Genomic DNA, 19375 nt, shown 5'->3' on the forward strand with positions numbered 1-19375 from the left:
ATATTGATGTTACTCATCGAATTAAATTTTTAAATGGATGGTTAATTACTATAAATTCTGTCTTAAAATTATGGGATGACATTGATAAACCCCCTCAATATCCACTATGTACATATAGATTAAATCAGGATTCCCTTGAAAATCTGTTTGGTAATTTTCGCAATCAAAATGGGAACAATGTAAATCCTACCCCTATTCAATTTTTATGGACATTTAAAAAAATGTTTTCACTTAACTTTTTCAAGCATTCTGACGGGGCTAATTGATTGGATGATTTAGATCAAATTTTGACAAATATTAGTGAAGTTGCTTCTACATTGGGTTATGTTAAATTATTATTTTCAGACAAAAATCCTTTCAATGGTAATGTTTTAAAAGTTGGTACTGTCGATTACCGCAATTTGTGTATACCGGCTAAAAATGCACTTGCATATGTTTCTGGCTATTTGATAAAAAAGTGTCTTGAAAAACATTCATGCCATGTTTGTTTAAATTATGCCAGGGATCAAAATGAGTTAGATCAGTCACTTTTATTTACCCATTTTAAAGCATATCAGAATGAACAAAATTCAAGTTATGGAAATTTAAAAGTACCACCAGATCAATATGTAAACTATATTAATGAACTGGATAATATTTTTATTAGTGAATTCCCCATAATTCCAGTAAAGAATAATGTTGGTAAAGAATTGAGAAATGAAGTAGATAATGTTCCTTTTGACCACCCATGCTCTGATTTTGATATTGATTTCCTAAAAAAAACTATATATTAGACTGAGAATATTTCATGCTTTAAAAACATTAAATAAAAATGTTCTTTCTGCTCCAAGAAAACATCGTAAGCTTGATATTCTTTCACATTTGTAAATTATAATTTGAATATTTTAGAAAAATAATTTAATATGTAAAATAATTTTTTTTCATGTGTCTTGATAATTGAACTGATGTGATTATTGTGAAGAAAAAAAGAAAATTCAAAATTCAAAATATAGTTAAGAAGACATTATATCCGTAATTTTTAGCTGTGAAAACAAGTCTACAAAAACAAACGAAATATTGTTTAAAAAATGGTAATTATAGAGTACAATAGTTTGGAAACAATCTCACCAGGGTTTTGTATTATTCTAAATATACAAAACCCTGATGAGAGTGTCTCCGAACTGTAACTATTGTACTCTATAATACCCATTTTTTAATAGTGTTTGGTTTTTGTAAACATGTTTACATTGTTAGATTTAATTTTTCATCGCTGTAATGAGCTTAATATTTATTTAACATAATATTTTAACATAACTAAGAATTGTAATAATTTAATATTATGAAAATAAATAATTAATAACTATATATGACTATTTGAATATTTTAGTATAACTATTGAATAAGTTATTTAGTTATTTAGTAAACATAGCTCTGAGTAATGTGGAAAAGAACCAAGATTTATTAAATAAATAATTTCAAAATGTTTATTGTATGATGTAATTTATTTTACCTTTTCATTTATTATGACTACACGCTGCCACACAGGACCCCCACAAGGGGGCTGTTGGACCTGGAGTTTAGGGCCTCGGCTGGTTTTTAAAATTTTGACAGGAATTAGGAATTTATTATAACTAGACAGAATATTTATACGACGGTATCTGTCTATCTGATTGTACCCACTACCTATCTAGCGAAACCACAGCCGGGTGGGCGGGCACTGATTAACTTCGGTCGCCCGTCCGCCGCTGGGGTTTCGGCTGGCCGGGCGTGGAAAACCCGATCAGTACACGAGCGTACCTCCCGTTCTGGATGGAAACACGTGCATATGACTGCATGTGGCGAAAGTTGCTCATCTCTAACCGCCTTCGGACGGGTGCGAACTACCCGGCTAGTCGGGTTTTTCTCTTTACAAACTCGAATACACCGCTACGCCAAATCCTGCATAACAATGCAGCCAAACGAGAGAGTTCACCGGGGGAAGTTGAAGGCCGACCGCGGCGGACCTCCGACAGTGGTAGGGGCGCTCGTCGCGGGCGGACTGGTGCACTTCCTCGTGGAAAGAACGTCGGGTCTGAACAGGCCGACGGATAAATGCGAGCGGGTGATAACCGAGTGGTTTACTCGGGGAAGTCTCGGGCCGGTCGCGGCGGACCTTCGGCGGCAGCCGGAGCGCTCGTCCCGGGTGGCTCGACCCGCTCCCCGTGAAGGACCCTTCTGATGGTCAGTCGGGCCCCGGGCGTCCGGGCGGGTCTGACGCGCCTTGGTGTTCTTAAATATCGTGCATATTCGTAAAAGCCCCCAAGGGGACATGCCGCATAGATGCGATAGTGAGTGGTCACGCCGGACTAGCGAGCAAATGGCATCGTTCCGGAGACTTCGGTCCCCAGTTACGACGCGTTAGCGCCGTCTCTGGTGCCGCGTAAGAAATCCGACAATGATAACTCACTGTCCTGATCCGATTACTCGGTGGCTATGATCATGGAATGACATGCTGGATGTTCGAACGGGGAAGGCGTGGCGGACCCGCGTTGACACACCGGCGGCACGGGACAGGGCCGTCGCCACGCGGGCAGCGGTGGGCCGGTATATCGGCGCCGGCTCGCCGGCTGGGCGCGTTGCGGTGGCTAATGTTTGACGATCGAGAGGGGCAGAGGTTGCACGAGATCGATTACAACTTGGCGAGACCGGAGTTGTGGACCGGCTCGGATAAGGACTGTGTCGAGAATGGGCGGAACCTAACATGGCTAAGCCCGACCGAGAACCCCAACCGGGTCTAGGGAGCGCGGAGACGGCCGAGAGGCTGGCCGTGCCCGTGCGAAATAACCCTATTACCGGTGGGATTGCGGCGCTGAGAGCGTGCGCTGTGTCCCTCCGTGGCGCCGCGCGGCTCGTCGATTTTGGTCGGCGGGCGGGCGGTGCGCCTCGGGGGATTGGCGCGGGTCTCGGATTGACCGTATTGAGCGCATAAACACAATTTGCACGGCTCTAAGACTTAAACCGCATAAGCGGGCGGCGACCCGGGACCACATCCCGTGCCGCCGGGCAGGCCTGCATCTTAGCGATGCCGACGAAGGACCGGGACGGACTGGCGTGCCGGCCGGTGGCTGGCGGCTGGCTGGTTAAAGAAACTACTGGCTGGTCGTCCGGTGGCCGGTCGGGGCGTGGGTTTCCTCTCGCGGGACTCGTAAGCACCGCAAATACCTTGACACGACCGGGGCGCGTGAGCGACCATGGGACCGCGGGTGGTAAGGCACCCGCCGGACGGCTGGGACGGTGTGCCTACGCCTAGCCAAACGAGGCACCCGTTGACGCGAGTCAACGCGAAACGAATTGCCGGTGAGGGCGGGGCGCACATGGGACCAGCGTCTTACGCGCGCGGCTTCGTGGCTCGTGCGGGGGCCCGCGGAAGTGACGAGGGAAGTCTTAGCATTACGTGCAAACCGGACGCGCGGGGACGGATCACGTCGCCTGCGACTTGCTGGTCATTCCCCCCGCGGAAACGAGGCGAGTGACGCGGAAGACTTAACGAAGCTTGTCCCTAGCTTCCGATCCATGGGATCGAGATTGCGTAAAAATTTGAGGCAGGTGATGTAGGGCGTAACACGTCTCCGCTAACCTCAAGGACTTATGCACCACCTAATCTCCGGGTGGCGAAGAGTCAGGACGCTTGGGATATACCAGGCCCCGTAAACTCTACGTAGGGAAAGGAGTCGGGCGGGCGATCGCTTAAGGCCGTACCCTTGGTCGCCCGCCTGGATAAGCCCAGCTTCGGTTGTACCGGGACTGATGATGGGCGAAACCGATCGTGGGATTGAGGACACGGTCATGCGAGTTCCAGACGGAAGCGGAACTGGGAAGGCTGGCAGCGGCCTACTCGGGTCTCAGGACCCCGCACCACTCTCTCAACGCCGGCGGAGGGCGCATCTCCGAACCGGCTCCCCCGGTGATATGGGGAGAATTCTGGAGAGTGGTCGACTCCAGTCTTAGAGGACCCTAAATCCCACAAACGCATGGAGAAAATAGCGAAAAGCGCAACTACTCCGTGTATGCCGAACTGCGGTTCGGAAGGTGGGGATCGGATTGCGGAGTCCCACCACCCATGTGTCAAAGATTTAGGTCTTTGGACGGTGCTGAGCGGCCCGTCGACAGAAAGCCGCTTAAGCAAGGCTGCGGCCGCAGCTGTTAGCTGCGACCCAGTGCGGGCACCGGCTTGCTCCCGGAAGGGAGTGAGACGGAAAGTACTCAGGTTGAGAAAACGGGCTAAGTGCCCAAAAAAGACTGTCGATCCCGGGGATGTGGCACCCGGAGACTTACCAACCGAGTCAGGTGGTTTGGCAGATGCGGAAACCACTCTAGCTGTCCTCGCGGAGGAGCCAGCTCAAATCGAGGGTGACTTTGATAAGGAAGGAACGGCTGGCTCAGATGTCAGCGCTGCATCTGACGCCAGTAGACTTGAAAACACGGTCGGCCAAGTGCCACCGGAGACGCTAATTAAAATTTATCAAATAAATGCAGCCAGGAGTAAAGCTGTCATGCATGAAATTGAGAGACTATTAGTCAGGAACGAAATAGATGTCTGCCTGATACAGGAGCCAGCAACCGACGGCAGAGGGGTCTACCTACTGGATAGGCGCCCCTTTAGGGTGATAGCGACCGGTCGCACGCCCATGGCTGCGATCGTCGTCGCGAACCCTGCCGTAGGACTCCTGACTCTTAGACAATTTGATTCCAGCCACTTTGCCGTGGCCGTGCTGAGCTATGGAGACGTTACCTTGACGTTGGTCTCCGCTTACTTTCAGCACAGTGAGCCGACCCAGACATACGTTGACGAGCTAGACGACATTCTAGGTAAAGTCAATGGTGCCGTATTGATCTGCGCGGACGTAAATGCACGGTCATCGGTGTGGCACGACACGGTCTCGGACGTCCGCGGAGACATGGTCGTGGACTTGATTGGTCGGAAGGACCTCTCAGTGCATAACAAGGCGGGGCACCCTCCGACGTTTAGGAACAGGGGGTCGGCCTGCCTGGACGTGACGCTGACGCGTAACAACGTCAGGGTTGCGGACTGGTCGGCCACCCACGACCTTACGTCGAGCGATCACGCGCTGATCAGCTTTAATATAATAACGAGAGCAGACGTGCGCGTCGAGACCCAGGATATGGCAAGGAAATATAATTGCACCAAAACGAACTGGACTGAGTTCCGGAAGTTCCTGAGGGAATGCAGAGACGCGAAATCGCGAAGTCTCGAGTCGCCAGACGTTGAAACTTGCACGGCAGCACTCGCCGAAGTGCTGGAAATGGCCTGTGAGGTCAAAATGACCAAGAGGACCCAGGCCAGACGGAGACCTCCCCCGTGGTGGAACGAAGCGCTGGAAAGCGAATTGAGTGCACTCGGCCGCTGGAAGGTCAAGCTTAGGAACGCAAAAACTGCGTTCAGAAGACGGGCTATCCGTACTGTCTACAGGGGACGTAAGCGCACGTTCAAGAGGCATTGCTTCAGAGCGAGAAGAAGCGCTTGGCGAAAATTCGTCACGGACGCGGGAGATAGCGACCCGTGGGGACCCGTCTTCAAATGGCTGAAAACCGGAGGGACTAAGCCTTCGGAAGACCTTCCGGCCTCGATCCGTAAGCTGGACGGATCGTACACGTTAACTCTTAAGGAGACAGGCGATGCAGTCATGGATGCCTTAGTTCCAGGTGATACGGAAGTAGGCGAGAACCTGGAACAAAAAGAAACCCGGGAAAGAGCGGGGGTCGGCCTGGGAACATTTCGACCGGAACAAGTAGAGTCGGGACCGATTGACCCTTGCGATGTGGAGGAGGTCAAGGGAGCCATCTGGAGAATGGCTCCGAACAAGGCACCAGGCTTGGACGGCATAACGGCGAAAATACTGAGACAGGCGTGGCCAGTGATAGGCAAGGACATAACATGGGCCTTCAACTGCTGTCTTAGGACGAAGCGATTCCCGAAATCGTGGAAGATTGCACGTCTAGTAGTGTTCAGGAAAGCCCCGGGTAAGGACCCGGCGGAGCCGAAGTCGTACCGACCTATTAGCTTGCTGCCGGTGATCTCGAAAGCGCTTGAGCATATTATAGTAGAGAGAATCCGCAAAGATACGGATCCCCGCATGTCGAAAAGACAATTCGGGTTCACGAAAGGCCTCTCCACGATCGACGCGATCAATCACGTACTCAGCTGGACCGAAAACAGGACAGAGAAATACGTGCATGCCGTATTCCTGGACATATCGGGCGCGTTCGACTGCCTCTGGTGGCCCCAGCTCATACTTGATATGCAACAGGCAGGCTGCAGCAGCGGGCTCATCGAACTGACAAAGAGTTATCTCGACGGCCGTCGGGCCAGCATGAGGATCGGCGGCGTCGACATAACGAGGACCCTAACTAAGGGCACGCCGCAAGGATCGAGCTACGGCCCGGACTTGTGGCGATACGCGATGAATCCGTTGCTAACGCAGGAACTGCCCGAAGGAACTGAAATTGTCGCGTATGCAGACGACATCGCGATTCTAGTCTCCGGTAAACACCGACCGGAAGTCACTAGCAGAACAAATGCGTTACTCGAGAGAGCGTCGCAATGGGCGGAGCAGCGAAAACTCACCTTTTCCGCGGCCAAGTTTCAGACGCTATGGCTTAAAAACTCGCTCTCGAAGCCGCTGGAACTCCGACTGGGCGGAGTAAAGATAAGATCGACCGCCAAGGCGAAATACCTTGGGGTCACATTTGACCAAAAACAGGACTTCAGCCTTCACCTAGCGGAGAAGGCGGAAGCGACGAAAAGCCTGTTCAGCAGACTGCATGGAGTCGCCAAGACCCGATGGGGACTTAAGAGCAACGTGGCACTACGGATCTACAAATCGGTGTTCGTACCTCAGATGGGGTACGCGGCATCGATTTGGGCGGAGAAGTGCATGGCTTCGGGACACAGGAGAGCGAGGGCAAATATGGCACAGAGACAACCGTTGTTAGCGATAACGGGGGCCTATAAGACGACGTCCACGATGGCGTTGCAGGTCCTAGCGGGAGTGCCCCCGCTGGACCTCGAGCTAAAGAAACTGGCTAGAATTGAAAGGGACAGAGCCGCGGTAAGGCGAGGCGCGATGACGGCCCTCGAGGCAGCGAATAGAGAGGAAAGATATACCGCTGAAACCATCCTCCTTTGGCAGCAACAGTGGGTCGCCTCTAGTAAGGGAAGGTGGACTGAGAGGTGGTTCCCGGACGTCCGGATGCGGCTGGACCGTGGGTGGTGTATCCCAGACCACTTCACGTCTCAGCTAATGTTGGGGCACGGGGACTTCAATCATTCACTCCACCGTTTCAACCTTACTGGCGATGCAGCTTGCCGTTGCGGGTTCCCGGCAGGAACCGCCGAGCATCTGCTGTTTGAATGCCCACTTGCTGACCGAGAAAGAGAACAACTCATAGCTGCGGCGCAAGCGACCGGTGCGGACTGGCCGTGCAGCTTAGAGCACATGACCGAATCTGAGGTCATGTTCCGGGCGCTTCAAAGATTCGCACATGAATCGCTTGAGAAGCGCACTGATGAAGGGCTGGCTCGTTAGGCGTGTTTCGGCGTTAATGTAAGATTCCGACACGGAATCCTGGGGAAGCCAGGATCGAGGGTAAAGAGGGATAACCCCTTCCTAATCCACACGAGGAAAACCAGACCCGAGTAGGAATAGGGGCACAACTGAAAGGAAATGCCCGCAGATCTGCGACATACCGATGGGGAAATTGGGCGAGTGGAGACGGAAGGATCGGGAGAAAGTAACCACGCGTAGGTACCTCACGCCAGCCTATCCGTGGAACTCCGATCACATGCCGGCTATCACTCGTCCGACTCCGATCGAGAGTCCGACTAATTGAACCCAGACCGTTCAGGACGCCTAGTGCACGGAGAAGACCGGCTCGGGGTCATCGCCGCTAGTAAGCACCGCCGAGAAATCGGTGCGGGAACGGAAACCCGCGACAAAAACCGTACCGCTCCAACAAGGGTTACGCCGCGGCGGACTAAAACTCCGTCCCCGACGATAATGCCAGCGGGAAAACGGTCGTTGTGGGTACCGGGAAGAATGGCTTCCGAAATCCCATTCCACGGGAACCAGAAATACGCCCCGCCGCGAAGACCGACAATGCCTCACGGCCCGGAAGGAAAGCGGTGTTCTGGTTAGCAGTGGTGCGCGTGCCCGGCGGGCCGCACGCGTGCGCCGGCCAAGCCCCGCGCCCGCGCCCGGCTCGTCGCACACCCGCGCCTATGTGGACGGCCTCGTGGAGACTGTGGGAGTAACGTATTAGTAGAAGGGGAGAAACTTGTCCGGAGGTAAGATACCGGTGGTCGCCGACACGGGACTCGAGACCCAACGATCGATCTCAGAAAGAGAGCCGCCGGCGGGCGAGCGGCGTGACTGGCGCCCGGGCGCCCGCGCATAAAACCCGCCGGAGGGATGAGACCGTGTCACGAAGGCGAGGAGAGAGTTCGCCCGTGTAAGACGGATAAGGGCTTGAAACACAGCCACTGGGGTCAGAGCCTCGTTTCTCCCCGTCACAAAGTTGGTTATGTCTGTACCCACTACCTATCTCTCTCACTCTCTCTCTCTCTCTCACGTAGCTTTTGCTTAATCGCGTAAATAATTGGCGATACCAGTCGATCGTAAACGCTTATCGTGAGCAGACGTGCACGACCTCCGTCCGTTATCGCTATTTGCTAATGGCGTTCTATTCCCAGTTAATATATGTCCCGTAATATCCCAAAACGTAATCTATCATCATCGTCTACCAAAGACAGCGAACAAAAAAGCAAAATATTTGTTACTCCCAACAGATACGCCTCTCTCTCCGAAGATGCTGATTCTCCTCCGGAGGTGTTCAGCCCTCCACCCGTCAAATTGTCATCTCAGGATCAGCTCAATATGCCGCCGGCCAACATGGAGTCATCCTATCCTACTAAAGTTCAGACACCTCCCTTTTACGTAAGTGAAGGATACGAAATTTCCACGCTCAAAAACGCTCTATTTGATATAACTGAATCGTCGAACATTCTATTTAAATCAACTCCGAAATATTTGATTATCCACGCTGGCACCGTAGTTGCCTGGAACACTATTTTTAAATACCTAGCCGATAACGAGCAGTTCAAATTCTATACTCACTTTCCCAAGCCATTAAAACCGTATAGTGTATTTATCAGACACCTCCACCCGTCTACGCCCGTGGAAGACATACAAAACTTTATCACGGATAAAGGCCATGAAGTTATTCAGGTCACCAACATCTTACACCGTACCAAAAAAAATTCACTGCCTCTTTTTCGTATCGATCTAAAACCTGCAACCAATAATAGCGACATTCTTAATCTGGACTCGCTGTTACACACCAAAATCAAAATTGAACTTCCAAAAAAAAAACGTGCTCCTCCTCAATGCAAGTCATGCCAGGCTTACTTTCATACAAGTAACTTTTGTCACCATAACCATCGGTGCGTCAAATGCGGAGATAATCACCTCTCCGCCGAATGCTCAAAACCACCTACCACTCCCGCGAAATGTGCATTATGCTCAGGTCCACACACAGCCTCCTAAAAGGGCTGTCCCGTGTACAAAAATATCATTAAAAACCAAGCCAACCTCAAAGCAACAAAATATAATGAACTTCTCAAACATAAGAAACGTTCTCAGCCGATTCAACAAAAATCAAATTACTTAAATCCGAATACTGCTCCTACGCTCCCCCCTCTCCAAATTCCTCCTCTTCTTCCCGTAGCTTCCTATGCCTCTACCACTAATTCCAATAACAGTTTATCACATAATAATTTCCCAAATGATAATTTGTTAGCTAAGTTTATCACAGAACTCTCCGCTCTTATAAATCCACTCATTTCCCTCCTCACCACTATTCTACAAAAACAATTTACACCATAATCCAATTTCTTTTTCCCTCAATCAACTCGCTATATATTATCTTTATCAAATTAACTACGCACTCATTATAATTTACGATACTATTTCATTACTTTATATCATTAATTAATATTATATAAATTATCAAGATTCTTCTCAATGTATAATTATAAATTTTTTTTTTCTTTCTTTCTATTCTTATCTATACCATTGTAATTATATACTATTGTAACACCACACTGTCATTTATCTATATCTTGTACTTATATAATTGTCGAGCTATAATAGTTTTTACTGAAAGCTAAAAAAAAAAAAAAAAAAAAAAAAAAAAATTGGCGATACGTCCGTCATCGTATCTAATTTAGTAGTGATGAAAAATACGTTTATATCGACCAGTGTCGACGTATTTCATTTGGTTAACTGTTGTGAATCGTGATTGAATTTGTGCTACGTTCGAGTTACTACTAATTTTTCGCGTGTATAATGGAGAACATACGAGAAGTTTTTTACGAAAAATTCAACGCTATTTTAAGTAAAAAAAGAGAAGATAATAATTTTTATTTGAGTACTGAAAAATATAACAAATGTGTTGAAGACGTTCTCAAGTTTAAGGCGAAAGAAAGTAAGCAACGCGCCGTGTGCAAATTATTAAAAAGATATGATGTCGTTAAAATAATGTCTCATAACCAACTTATTGTTCCATTGAAACCCGGCGAAACAAAAAAATTTACTTCGTAAAAAATGAAGATTTATTCGATATTATCCATGATACCCATATCAAAACAGGCCACGGATGACGAACCCGTGTGATTAGTGAATTACAAACAAAGTATAAAAATATAACTTACGAATCAGTTACATTATTTTTGAGCTTGTGTGTTCAATGTCAAAGGAAACAAAAAGTCCCCAAGAAAGGGATCGTGGTAAAGCCAATTATAAGTCGTGAACTTAACTCTCGATGTCAAGTTGATTTAGTCGATATGCAAACGTGTAAAGATGGTGAGTACAAATTTATTCTCAATTATCAAGACCATCTCACTAAATTTATACAGCTTAGACATAGATTGAAGAGCAAAACAGCAGAGGAAGTAGCCCTCACTTTGCTGCCAATTTCCCTCACTTTTGGTGCACCAAATATTCTGCATTCCGATAATGGTAGAGTTTTCTAATAAAATTATTATGGATTTGTGCTCGAGGTGGGAGGGTGTAAAAATTGTTCACGGTAAACCTCGTCATAGTCAATGTCAAGGTTCCATCGAAAGAGCCAATCAGGATTTTCAAAATATACTCAGGACCATGATGCACGATAAGAAAACAAAAAAATGGTCCGAAGCTTTACCATTTGTTCAATTCGCAAAAAACACTGCTTATCATCAAGGAATAAAACAAACACCGTATGAGGCAATGTTTGGTAGCGTTGCTAAAAGGGGCCTAGCAACAAGTTCATTGCCACGAGAACAAATAAAAGACATTGAGACCGAAGAGCAGCTTGAACAAATTTTACAGTCAATTGGTGAGTATTTACAAATTTAAATTAAAAAAATTAAATTATATAGATAATAAATTAAATTATTATTTTTATCATTAGATGATGATAACTCTGAGCAAGTGGAACAAAATGACAATGATATACAACAGCTTGAAACAATTTTACAGTCAATTGGTGAGTATCTACAAATTTAATTAAAAAATAATTTATCAATTTATTTTCTAATTTTTTAACTAGAATTAAAAAAAAAAAAAAACATGATTCAAAATAGAACAGCAGCAAGAATGGGACTTGACTTACAAGCTGAAAGAATGCTACGTTCATCAAGACAAAAGTTTACTCCAGCTAAACCTGGTGATACTGTTCGTATCCGAGTTCCTGATGTTGACCGAGGGCGTATGGATCCACAGAACATATTGGCAGTTGTCGTAGCTGTCGATAATGAATTTTACACACTAGGCACAAAAGAGGGTGTAATAAATCAATTATACACCCGTAATCAATTTTCTGTATGTAAAGAACAATTATTAACACCTGAAGAAGTTGCTACTGACCAATCCGTGTCCTTAAGGAAAGCTTCCACTTAGGTTTCTCAAACAGGTGGACAGGGTTACTTGAGATGCAATTGTAAGGCAAAGTGTGTATCGAATAAGTGTAGTTGTAGGTCCTCAGGAATGTTATGTAACTCAAAATGTCATAGTAGTTTATCTTGTTGCAACAAATAAATTTTAACAAATAAAATAATTTATGTTTAATTATTAACCTAAAGCTACCCAAATAACATATAAATATTGAACAAATATTAAATAAATATTCATTTTCCAATGTTCAACATTGAAATGATATTTTATTTTAATCAGATTTTCATTTGCAATCCATTTGTTTTCCATTAAATGAACCAAAAATCAATGTTATCTCTTTGGTAATTTTTAATATTAAATAAAAGTTTAAATTCAAAAAATATTCTCTGAATTTTTATTTAACCTATATCCAATATTTCTGAATGTTACGGCTATATTTAATTTCCATGAAAATAATGTTTTACAAACATTGAAATGTAATATTAATACCCGATTGAATTGTAATTAAATAACAATATTCATATTAATACCAGTGGTGCAACAATAATATAGCCTATAGGTGGCAAGGAGGTATAACCAAAATACTTTGGGTAGTTTAAGTACCATATAATAAGTTGTATTTTTTAAAGTTGAAAAAAAACTTAGGCGTTATTTACCTGAACATGAAAAAATCAGAGGTAGTTACAAATAAATTAATATTACCATTTATCACTTTTATGGAATATTAAAATTTTTTTTATAAAATATATTTTGGGATATAATAAAAAAAAATTAGAGCTTTATAATAATTGTGTACTTTAGGAGAAACCACTCATGTATTATTCATTCCCATTATCCTCTCAGAAGAACAAGCCTAGTTGTGAATTTACAACTATGATCAATATACAAGGTGTAACAGAAAGAACTGACTTTTGGAATAACTTTTGTTCTAATTAATATTTTTAACTTTTTTTTTATTTATCATTAAAAGACTCTAGAGCTATATGTAAAATTGATTTATTTTTATGTAAATTTTTTAGTACTGAAAATAAAAAATTTAAAATTTGATTTAAATTGTTTTAGATAAATTCAAAATAGCTAATTTATGAATCTGATTATAAAAATAATTTTGATGGTAAAAAGATTTATCTAAGTCAAGTAGTTTATTTTTTAGAATTTATTTGAAATATCAATATTTTTTTGATAAAATTAATTTGGTACCTAAATACTTTTTAAAAAATATGATTTTTGGGAATTTTCTGAAATGAGAATATTTCTTAAATTATTTAATCATTAAATAATATTATAATATATAATATTAACAATTTTTGTCATAGGTTTAATTAGTATATTTTTTATTTTATTTTTAGTCAGTTCTTTCTGTTACACCCTGTATGTATATATATATATATATATAATAAATTATAGGTAATGCAGAATAAAATCAACTCCTCAGATGAATGTATAACCATATTAATTTTTTATTCAACATATCTTATGCTAATTTAAAGAATTAATAATTGTTAAGTACATATTTTGTTCTTATGTTGATAATATTTTTCTGCAAATGGAGCTTGCGCCAAAATCGTGCGAATAGTTTCTTCTATTTCTTGATTTGTTGTGTTTTTGAATTTTGTTTGTTTCTTAACTGCTTCTAAATAAAATAAGTAGAAACATAAATAATAGTTGTATTTCATATTATATTTATACACATGTTATTTGTTAGATGTGTGTATGGTATATTTTACTAAAATTACTAAAACACTACCGATGTGAAAGCCTTTCCCAACGAACCTATTGTCTTTTTTTCTGTGGTTAAATTTATTTTGTATATATTATATATAATATATATGATACCGTAACACATGCATATATAAAATTTTGACAAATTGGAGAATGACATAAATAAGTATTTATACAGTTATATCATTAATTAAAGTATTATCAATATTGCAGTCAATAATAAATTACAATAAAATATTAATATTCATTCTGTTTTGTGTTCGGTATATGTATATATAATTTCATAACTAGGGCTGGGATGTTAATGCCCTAAAATATTTCAAAAATCTATTATAATAATGACTTTAAACCTGTTTAAAAACATTATATATACAAAAAAATATATCACAAGTGTATTTTTTATTTATTAGTAAGTAGTACATAAAACCAGTCATTGATGACTTGTTTTACCATTTTGGTATTTATTAATATAATTTATATTTCAACTACCGTCCGATAATATAATTTGAATTACTAGTACCAGTACCTACAGATCTGAAAACTTTTTTTTCCCTTTTCGTCCAGAAAATGAATATTCTTTTAAGAAGTTGTTGGTAAAGAGCTTTGCCATTATCCTTTTAACTGCAGCTTTAGCATTTTTTCCACCAATACATGAAAGTTAATAAATCTATAATAAAACACATTATTTTTTTAAATTTGATCACCTAAAATAAAATCTAAATAAAATACCAAATTTAATTTGAACATTCTATCTTCTAATGTTTTGTCCTCTAATATGGTCAAATCTACTTCGCCGTCTATAGGAAGTGGACAGTCTTGCATATCAATAACTTCTGATAAATCACTTTGATTCAACTTGTTAGCCTTTCCTTCAATCTGTTTTTCCAAACAGTCAATTCTTTCTAAGATTTGATGTTGTGTATGATTTACACTTTTCAGTTCTACTTTAATATAAACCAATAGATTTAAAACATGTTTCTCAAATTCATTCCCTAAAAAAAATAAAACAATTAAATTGTTGCATCAAATTATTACCAATTGACAAATCGTGGCTGGAAGATGCAGAATTACCAATTTCAGTCATGGTCTCAGATGTAGACATCTTGAAAAGCTGTTTTCGTACCGAACTATTTTTTGTAACAACTTACATAAAACCAATATATTAATAATTAATTAATATATATAAATATATACATATCGCATACTTTTGTCATGACGAGCATTGGGTGTGGATTTTACATAAAAAATGATATTGGTTAAATCATTGGATGTAGTGGTTTCCATGAATACTAGAATTATGTGTTAAAATAAATTTTCAAGTTATCATTTATTTATTTAATTAATTATCATTATAATACTCAATTTAGATACCTTTCACTTTTTTTGTGGACGATAACGGAGACCAACCATTTCTTCTTTTTTTTTTCTGGTGTAAGAGCTTTTGGTACATCTGTAAATTATTAATGATTTATAGTACCAAAAAACACACAGAAAGTAAATATTATCTTTAACTAAGTTATAATATAAATAAATTGTGTATCATGAAATCTAGGTACATATTTATTTATATATCTACCAATTTATAATACTTAATAAATAATAATAAATTTTGGTGGGTGATTTAAATTTTAGATATTAGTCTCTATTGGCATATTAAAAAACATATAATAATGATATAATATGCTTAAATTTCTAATGTAAAAATAAACATTTCATGATACACAATTTAAGAACAAAATTTACCGTCATCATAATCATCGTAATTTATAATGAACGAAGACAGGACTGTTCTAGTGTCTGCCACGACTATAGACAGACACTTAACATATGTTTGTTAAATAGCTGCGTTTAAATAATTATAAATATGTACTGTTGAAGCTATAGCTACCTTTCTGAAATGTTGATGTATCTGGAATCAAATTATCAAATTTTTGATTTTGACTGTTACACGGAGATGTGGTTTTATCATTTAATAGCAATGTCTGCACACCATATGGACTCTTTTCAATTTTGTCAAAACTTTTATTTACATTTAAAGCAAATGAACTTTTAGAATCTAAATATGAAATGAAAAATACAATGATTATTATTTCATTATTCAAATAATAAGTTCTATCTTATAAAATAATTAAAAATATAAACCTGATAAAAATGTTGGGCAGTCATCATCAGATTCTGATGAAATACAATCAGGCGATGGTGAATAAGTAATTTTTTTTGTTTTAAATTTTCGATTAGCTTTATTTTCACAGGCATCTGACAAATCAGAAGTCAATTCAGCTCTTTTAGCTTTAGACTTAGCTTCACTCAAAGATCCTAATCGAAGTAAGTGGATTGGATAACGATTATATTGTATCAAACAAATTAATCTTTAAAAATTACCAATGCCTTGGCTTAGCTCTCTGATTTCGAAGTATGTGAATTCTTTATCATTTGGAATGATTTTTTTTTCGATTAACCGTAATGGTTTTGTACAGCTTTTCAGCCAAGCACATAGATTTTGTTTAACCCAATTCTTCGGGACAGCCTCAACGGTATTTTCATCGAGGAAATATACAACAGAATAAGTGTTTTCCATAATTTTATCAGCTATAATAATGTTCATTAAAGCAAATGATTTTCTTATTATTTATGATTAATAAACTTTATACAATATTTTATTATTTACAATAACTTTAAAAGTCGACAATCTACCAACGGGTATCTAAGTGTATATTAAAAGTATTATGGGTATATATTTTTAAATTTAATTTTTACGATGTTTTTGAGTTTTGTAATTAATGCAATTCTTTTTACTAACAATGCAGTATTGGAAAAGCAATCTGAATATCGCTATCAAAAATATTTAACACCATATCTTTTTTCCAATTTCCATCAATATCAATACATATATAATCATCTAATAAGTTACTGACACAAGCAATTCCCAAAATTATACTATTAATAGGTTTTAAATAAAATGGTTATATGGTGTTAAACTTTTTACAAATAAAAACATTTTTTTTTTATTTTTTTTTTTTTTTAGCAGAATTAAAACAAATATTTAAGACTTTCATAATTATAAGATCACTACCATTAATACGACCGCCAATAAAGCAGTTAGCTGACGATTTTATATTTATCAAAACATTATTTCCTGAATAAATCTTAAATTGAGGAGATGAACAATCTTGTATAAGGGGTCCATCAGTGTGGGGTTTTCTAAAATCTATATCGCAGGTGGTTGATAGATTTTCATGGTGTGAGTTATTAAATGTTAAATATTCCTCATAACGTTTGATCGCCTGTTCTAAAAGTTTGGCATTACTTCTAACCATTTAAAAAATCTTGCATACAATTTTCAAATTGAAAACAAAATCAGTTATCAAGTGGGCCATAGTTTTTATAGTCATCACAAAGATGTAACAATGAATGAATATTATGTGATATAAATTCTTTGCCATAAAGTTCACCAAATTTTTGTACAAAGTATATCAAAAGGTTATTAGTAAAATCTAATAATTGGTCATGTCTTTGACTTAATAAAATAGTCATGGATACATGTAGACATAAGAAATGAGAATAAAATGGTTTACTTATAATTGACTTTAAAACTACAGGTCCACTATATAATATAAAAAATCTAAATTCAGTAGCTTTATAACGCATCACTTCATTCAATTCTCTAGGAAACCTGGCAAAATCACTTGTAATAGAAGATCTCAAATGAAGTAGTCGAACTGTAATATCATTGACTTTACGACTTTGCAAACGAGCTGAAAGTGGTTTTTTTTTATATTTCCCAACCAGAGCAAGATGATTTTTCGGACACAACCCAATAAAACACAATGAATATAATCGTTAGGAAATTTATCTACCATGTTAATACCAGGTATCTCTGTTAAAATTGACATGTCCCCTATTTGATAATCACCATCGTGCTTATTTACAAATTGTTCATGGGTACGTTTATGCCACATTTGTTATTTTATGTTTTACAGCCCAGTTAGATAATTTATGTAGTATGCTATCAATTAAGTTATCTCCGCTGTCCGATTCTGAACTTGAAATAATATCATCTTCAGAATTTAAAGAATTTTCTACATTAACATTATTAGCTAAAACAGAACCACTACTAATTGGAATTTCAAAATATTCTTTTACAGCAGTAGTTTCACTTAATTCCTTTTTATTTTCGACATTTGTAATTGGTGATGTTTTTTTTTTCAACATAAGCCACGCTACTTTTGCATTCATAATTACTATTCGCAATAACAAAAACCAAATCATCAACCTCTTCTCTAATTAATCTTCTTTTAGTAGATTTACTAAATGCATTTGAAGTCATTTTTACAAATATAAAATCATTAGTTACCTATAACAGCTATAATGCTATATACCAATTAATTTATAAATACTTTATACAAAAATTACTATGTATAATTACAACACTATTTTTAATTAAGTTCAATACAAACCAATAAACTACTTGAAAAATTTAATGTGCACACATGGAGAGCATTTACAATGAATATAGATTCAGAAAAAAATATTCATTTCATTTTAAAAAATAATGTGGATCTTGTTAAGTTATCTCAGTTATTTATTTTAAGAATTAGCTGGCTGTTTGGAAGAAAAAATGCCCAATAAAACATTATTTGTTTTTTTAAACAATTGTCCTAGTACAATAGTCTACACTAATAATTAACTTTATTATGTGGGTAATAAATTAAGTATAAACAACATAATATATAAATGTCAGTATGGAGTAGGCACCCTATATATTAGTATCGTCTATAGTAAAAACCTTATTAGAAAATAGGAGGATATATTTAAATATTAATTAATTTGTTCATAAGATAAAACTAGATATTTAATAAAAATAAGAATATATAAGCTAACATAATATTGAAATAAATGGTTTAACACTCAAATTTATTCAAGTAATTATTTAAGTATACAAATAATTAATTAAATATATATGAAAAATGTATTAGTCATCATAACACTCATAACAAAACAACGGAAAATATATTTCAATATAGGTAATAAATTATAGGTATTATACAAAAATGTTGTATTGTCAACTGTCACAAGTAAATTAATTATATATTATATTAAAAAAATGAAGTATAAGTAGATAGGTACTTAATATATATTTTAAAAATAAAACATAATTATTATGATATATATACCTATTATAACTTGTTATTTCACTTTTATACTTTATACCCAGGTCTCCTTTGATAAATCTACTGTGTCCCTTCCTGTTAAGCCGGGTAGTAATTTTGAATCCCAACGCAATATTGATGATTTATATTAAAAAAATTAGATTTTATAGTTTCAGACATTTTTCTCGAGCTCTTTTAATTGAAGATCTATTAATTATGTACTCACTAGTATTGACATTAAACGATTCAGCTGCAGCTGTAAGTAAATGCACAGCACCTCTGTCATTTATTTTGCATTTGTCTAATGCAGCCGATAAGCGGTGGTTTATAATTTCTTTTCTTGCTCGCTTGATTTTTGATGGGCCAGGACTTTCCAAATTCATAATTTCCTCTTCATCAGTTAAGTTTTCATCTGATACATAGTCCATAGACATAACTGTAACATAAAAAGTTCATAGAAACATTGTTTTTGAAAGTAATAATTTAAAAGTATTAATTTACATTAATTTTAAAAATATAATTATAAAATAAAAT

General features: G+C 38.9%; 2 protein-coding genes and 1 pseudogene across 2 annotated transcripts; 2 read left to right on the plus strand and 1 right to left on the minus strand.

The window, feature by feature from the left end:
- The first annotated feature begins 11051 nt into the window (after positions 1 to 11051).
- LOC149056516 (KRAB domain-containing protein 2-like) lies at positions 11052 to 11582 on the plus strand. Its single transcript, XM_089222236.1, has 2 exons — positions 11052 to 11412; positions 11488 to 11582. The coding sequence occupies exons 1-2, from the start codon at positions 11052 to 11054 to the stop codon at positions 11580 to 11582; spliced, it is 456 nt and encodes a 151-aa protein (XP_089078362.1).
- A 63-nt stretch (positions 11583 to 11645) lies between these two features.
- Positions 11646 to 12113, plus strand: LOC149056517 (uncharacterized; annotated as a pseudogene).
- A 497-nt stretch (positions 12114 to 12610) lies between these two features.
- Positions 12611 to 16269, minus strand: LOC149056518 (uncharacterized). Its single transcript, XM_089222237.1, has 7 exons — positions 16074 to 16269; positions 15834 to 16007; positions 15580 to 15747; positions 15435 to 15497; positions 14727 to 14834; positions 14421 to 14683; positions 12611 to 12625 (listed from the first exon to the last, which is right to left on the minus strand). The coding sequence occupies exons 1-7, from the start codon at positions 16267 to 16269 to the stop codon at positions 12611 to 12613; spliced, it is 987 nt and encodes a 328-aa protein (XP_089078363.1).
- Between the last annotated feature and the right edge of the window lie 3106 nt (positions 16270 to 19375).

Source organism: Diuraphis noxia, unplaced genomic scaffold (genome assembly GCF_037042655.1).
Source record: "Diuraphis noxia isolate RWA-SAM2 unplaced genomic scaffold, SU_Dnox_SAM2 contig0003, whole genome shotgun sequence".
NCBI classification, from domain to species: Eukaryota; Metazoa; Arthropoda; class Insecta; order Hemiptera; family Aphididae; genus Diuraphis; species Diuraphis noxia.

Coding starts and splice junctions, on each gene's coding strand:
- LOC149056518 (XM_089222237.1), bottom strand. CDS start 16,269: ATGGAAAACACTTATTCTGTTGTATATTTCCTCGATGAAAATACCGTT. Junction 16,008..16,073: donor AGAGCTAAGCCAAGGCATTG/GTAATTTTTAAA, acceptor TACTTCGATTAG/GATCTTTGAGTGAAGCTAAG. Junction 14,684..14,726: donor CAGCCACGATTTGTCAATTG/GTAATAATTTGA, acceptor TATTTTTTTTAG/GGAATGAATTTGAGAAACAT.
- LOC149056516 (XM_089222236.1), top strand. CDS start 11,052: ATGGTAGAGTTTTCTAATAAAATTATTATGGATTTGTGCTCGAGGTGG. Junction 11,413..11,487: donor ACAAATTTTACAGTCAATTG/GTGAGTATTTAC, acceptor TTTTATCATTAG/ATGATGATAACTCTGAGCAA.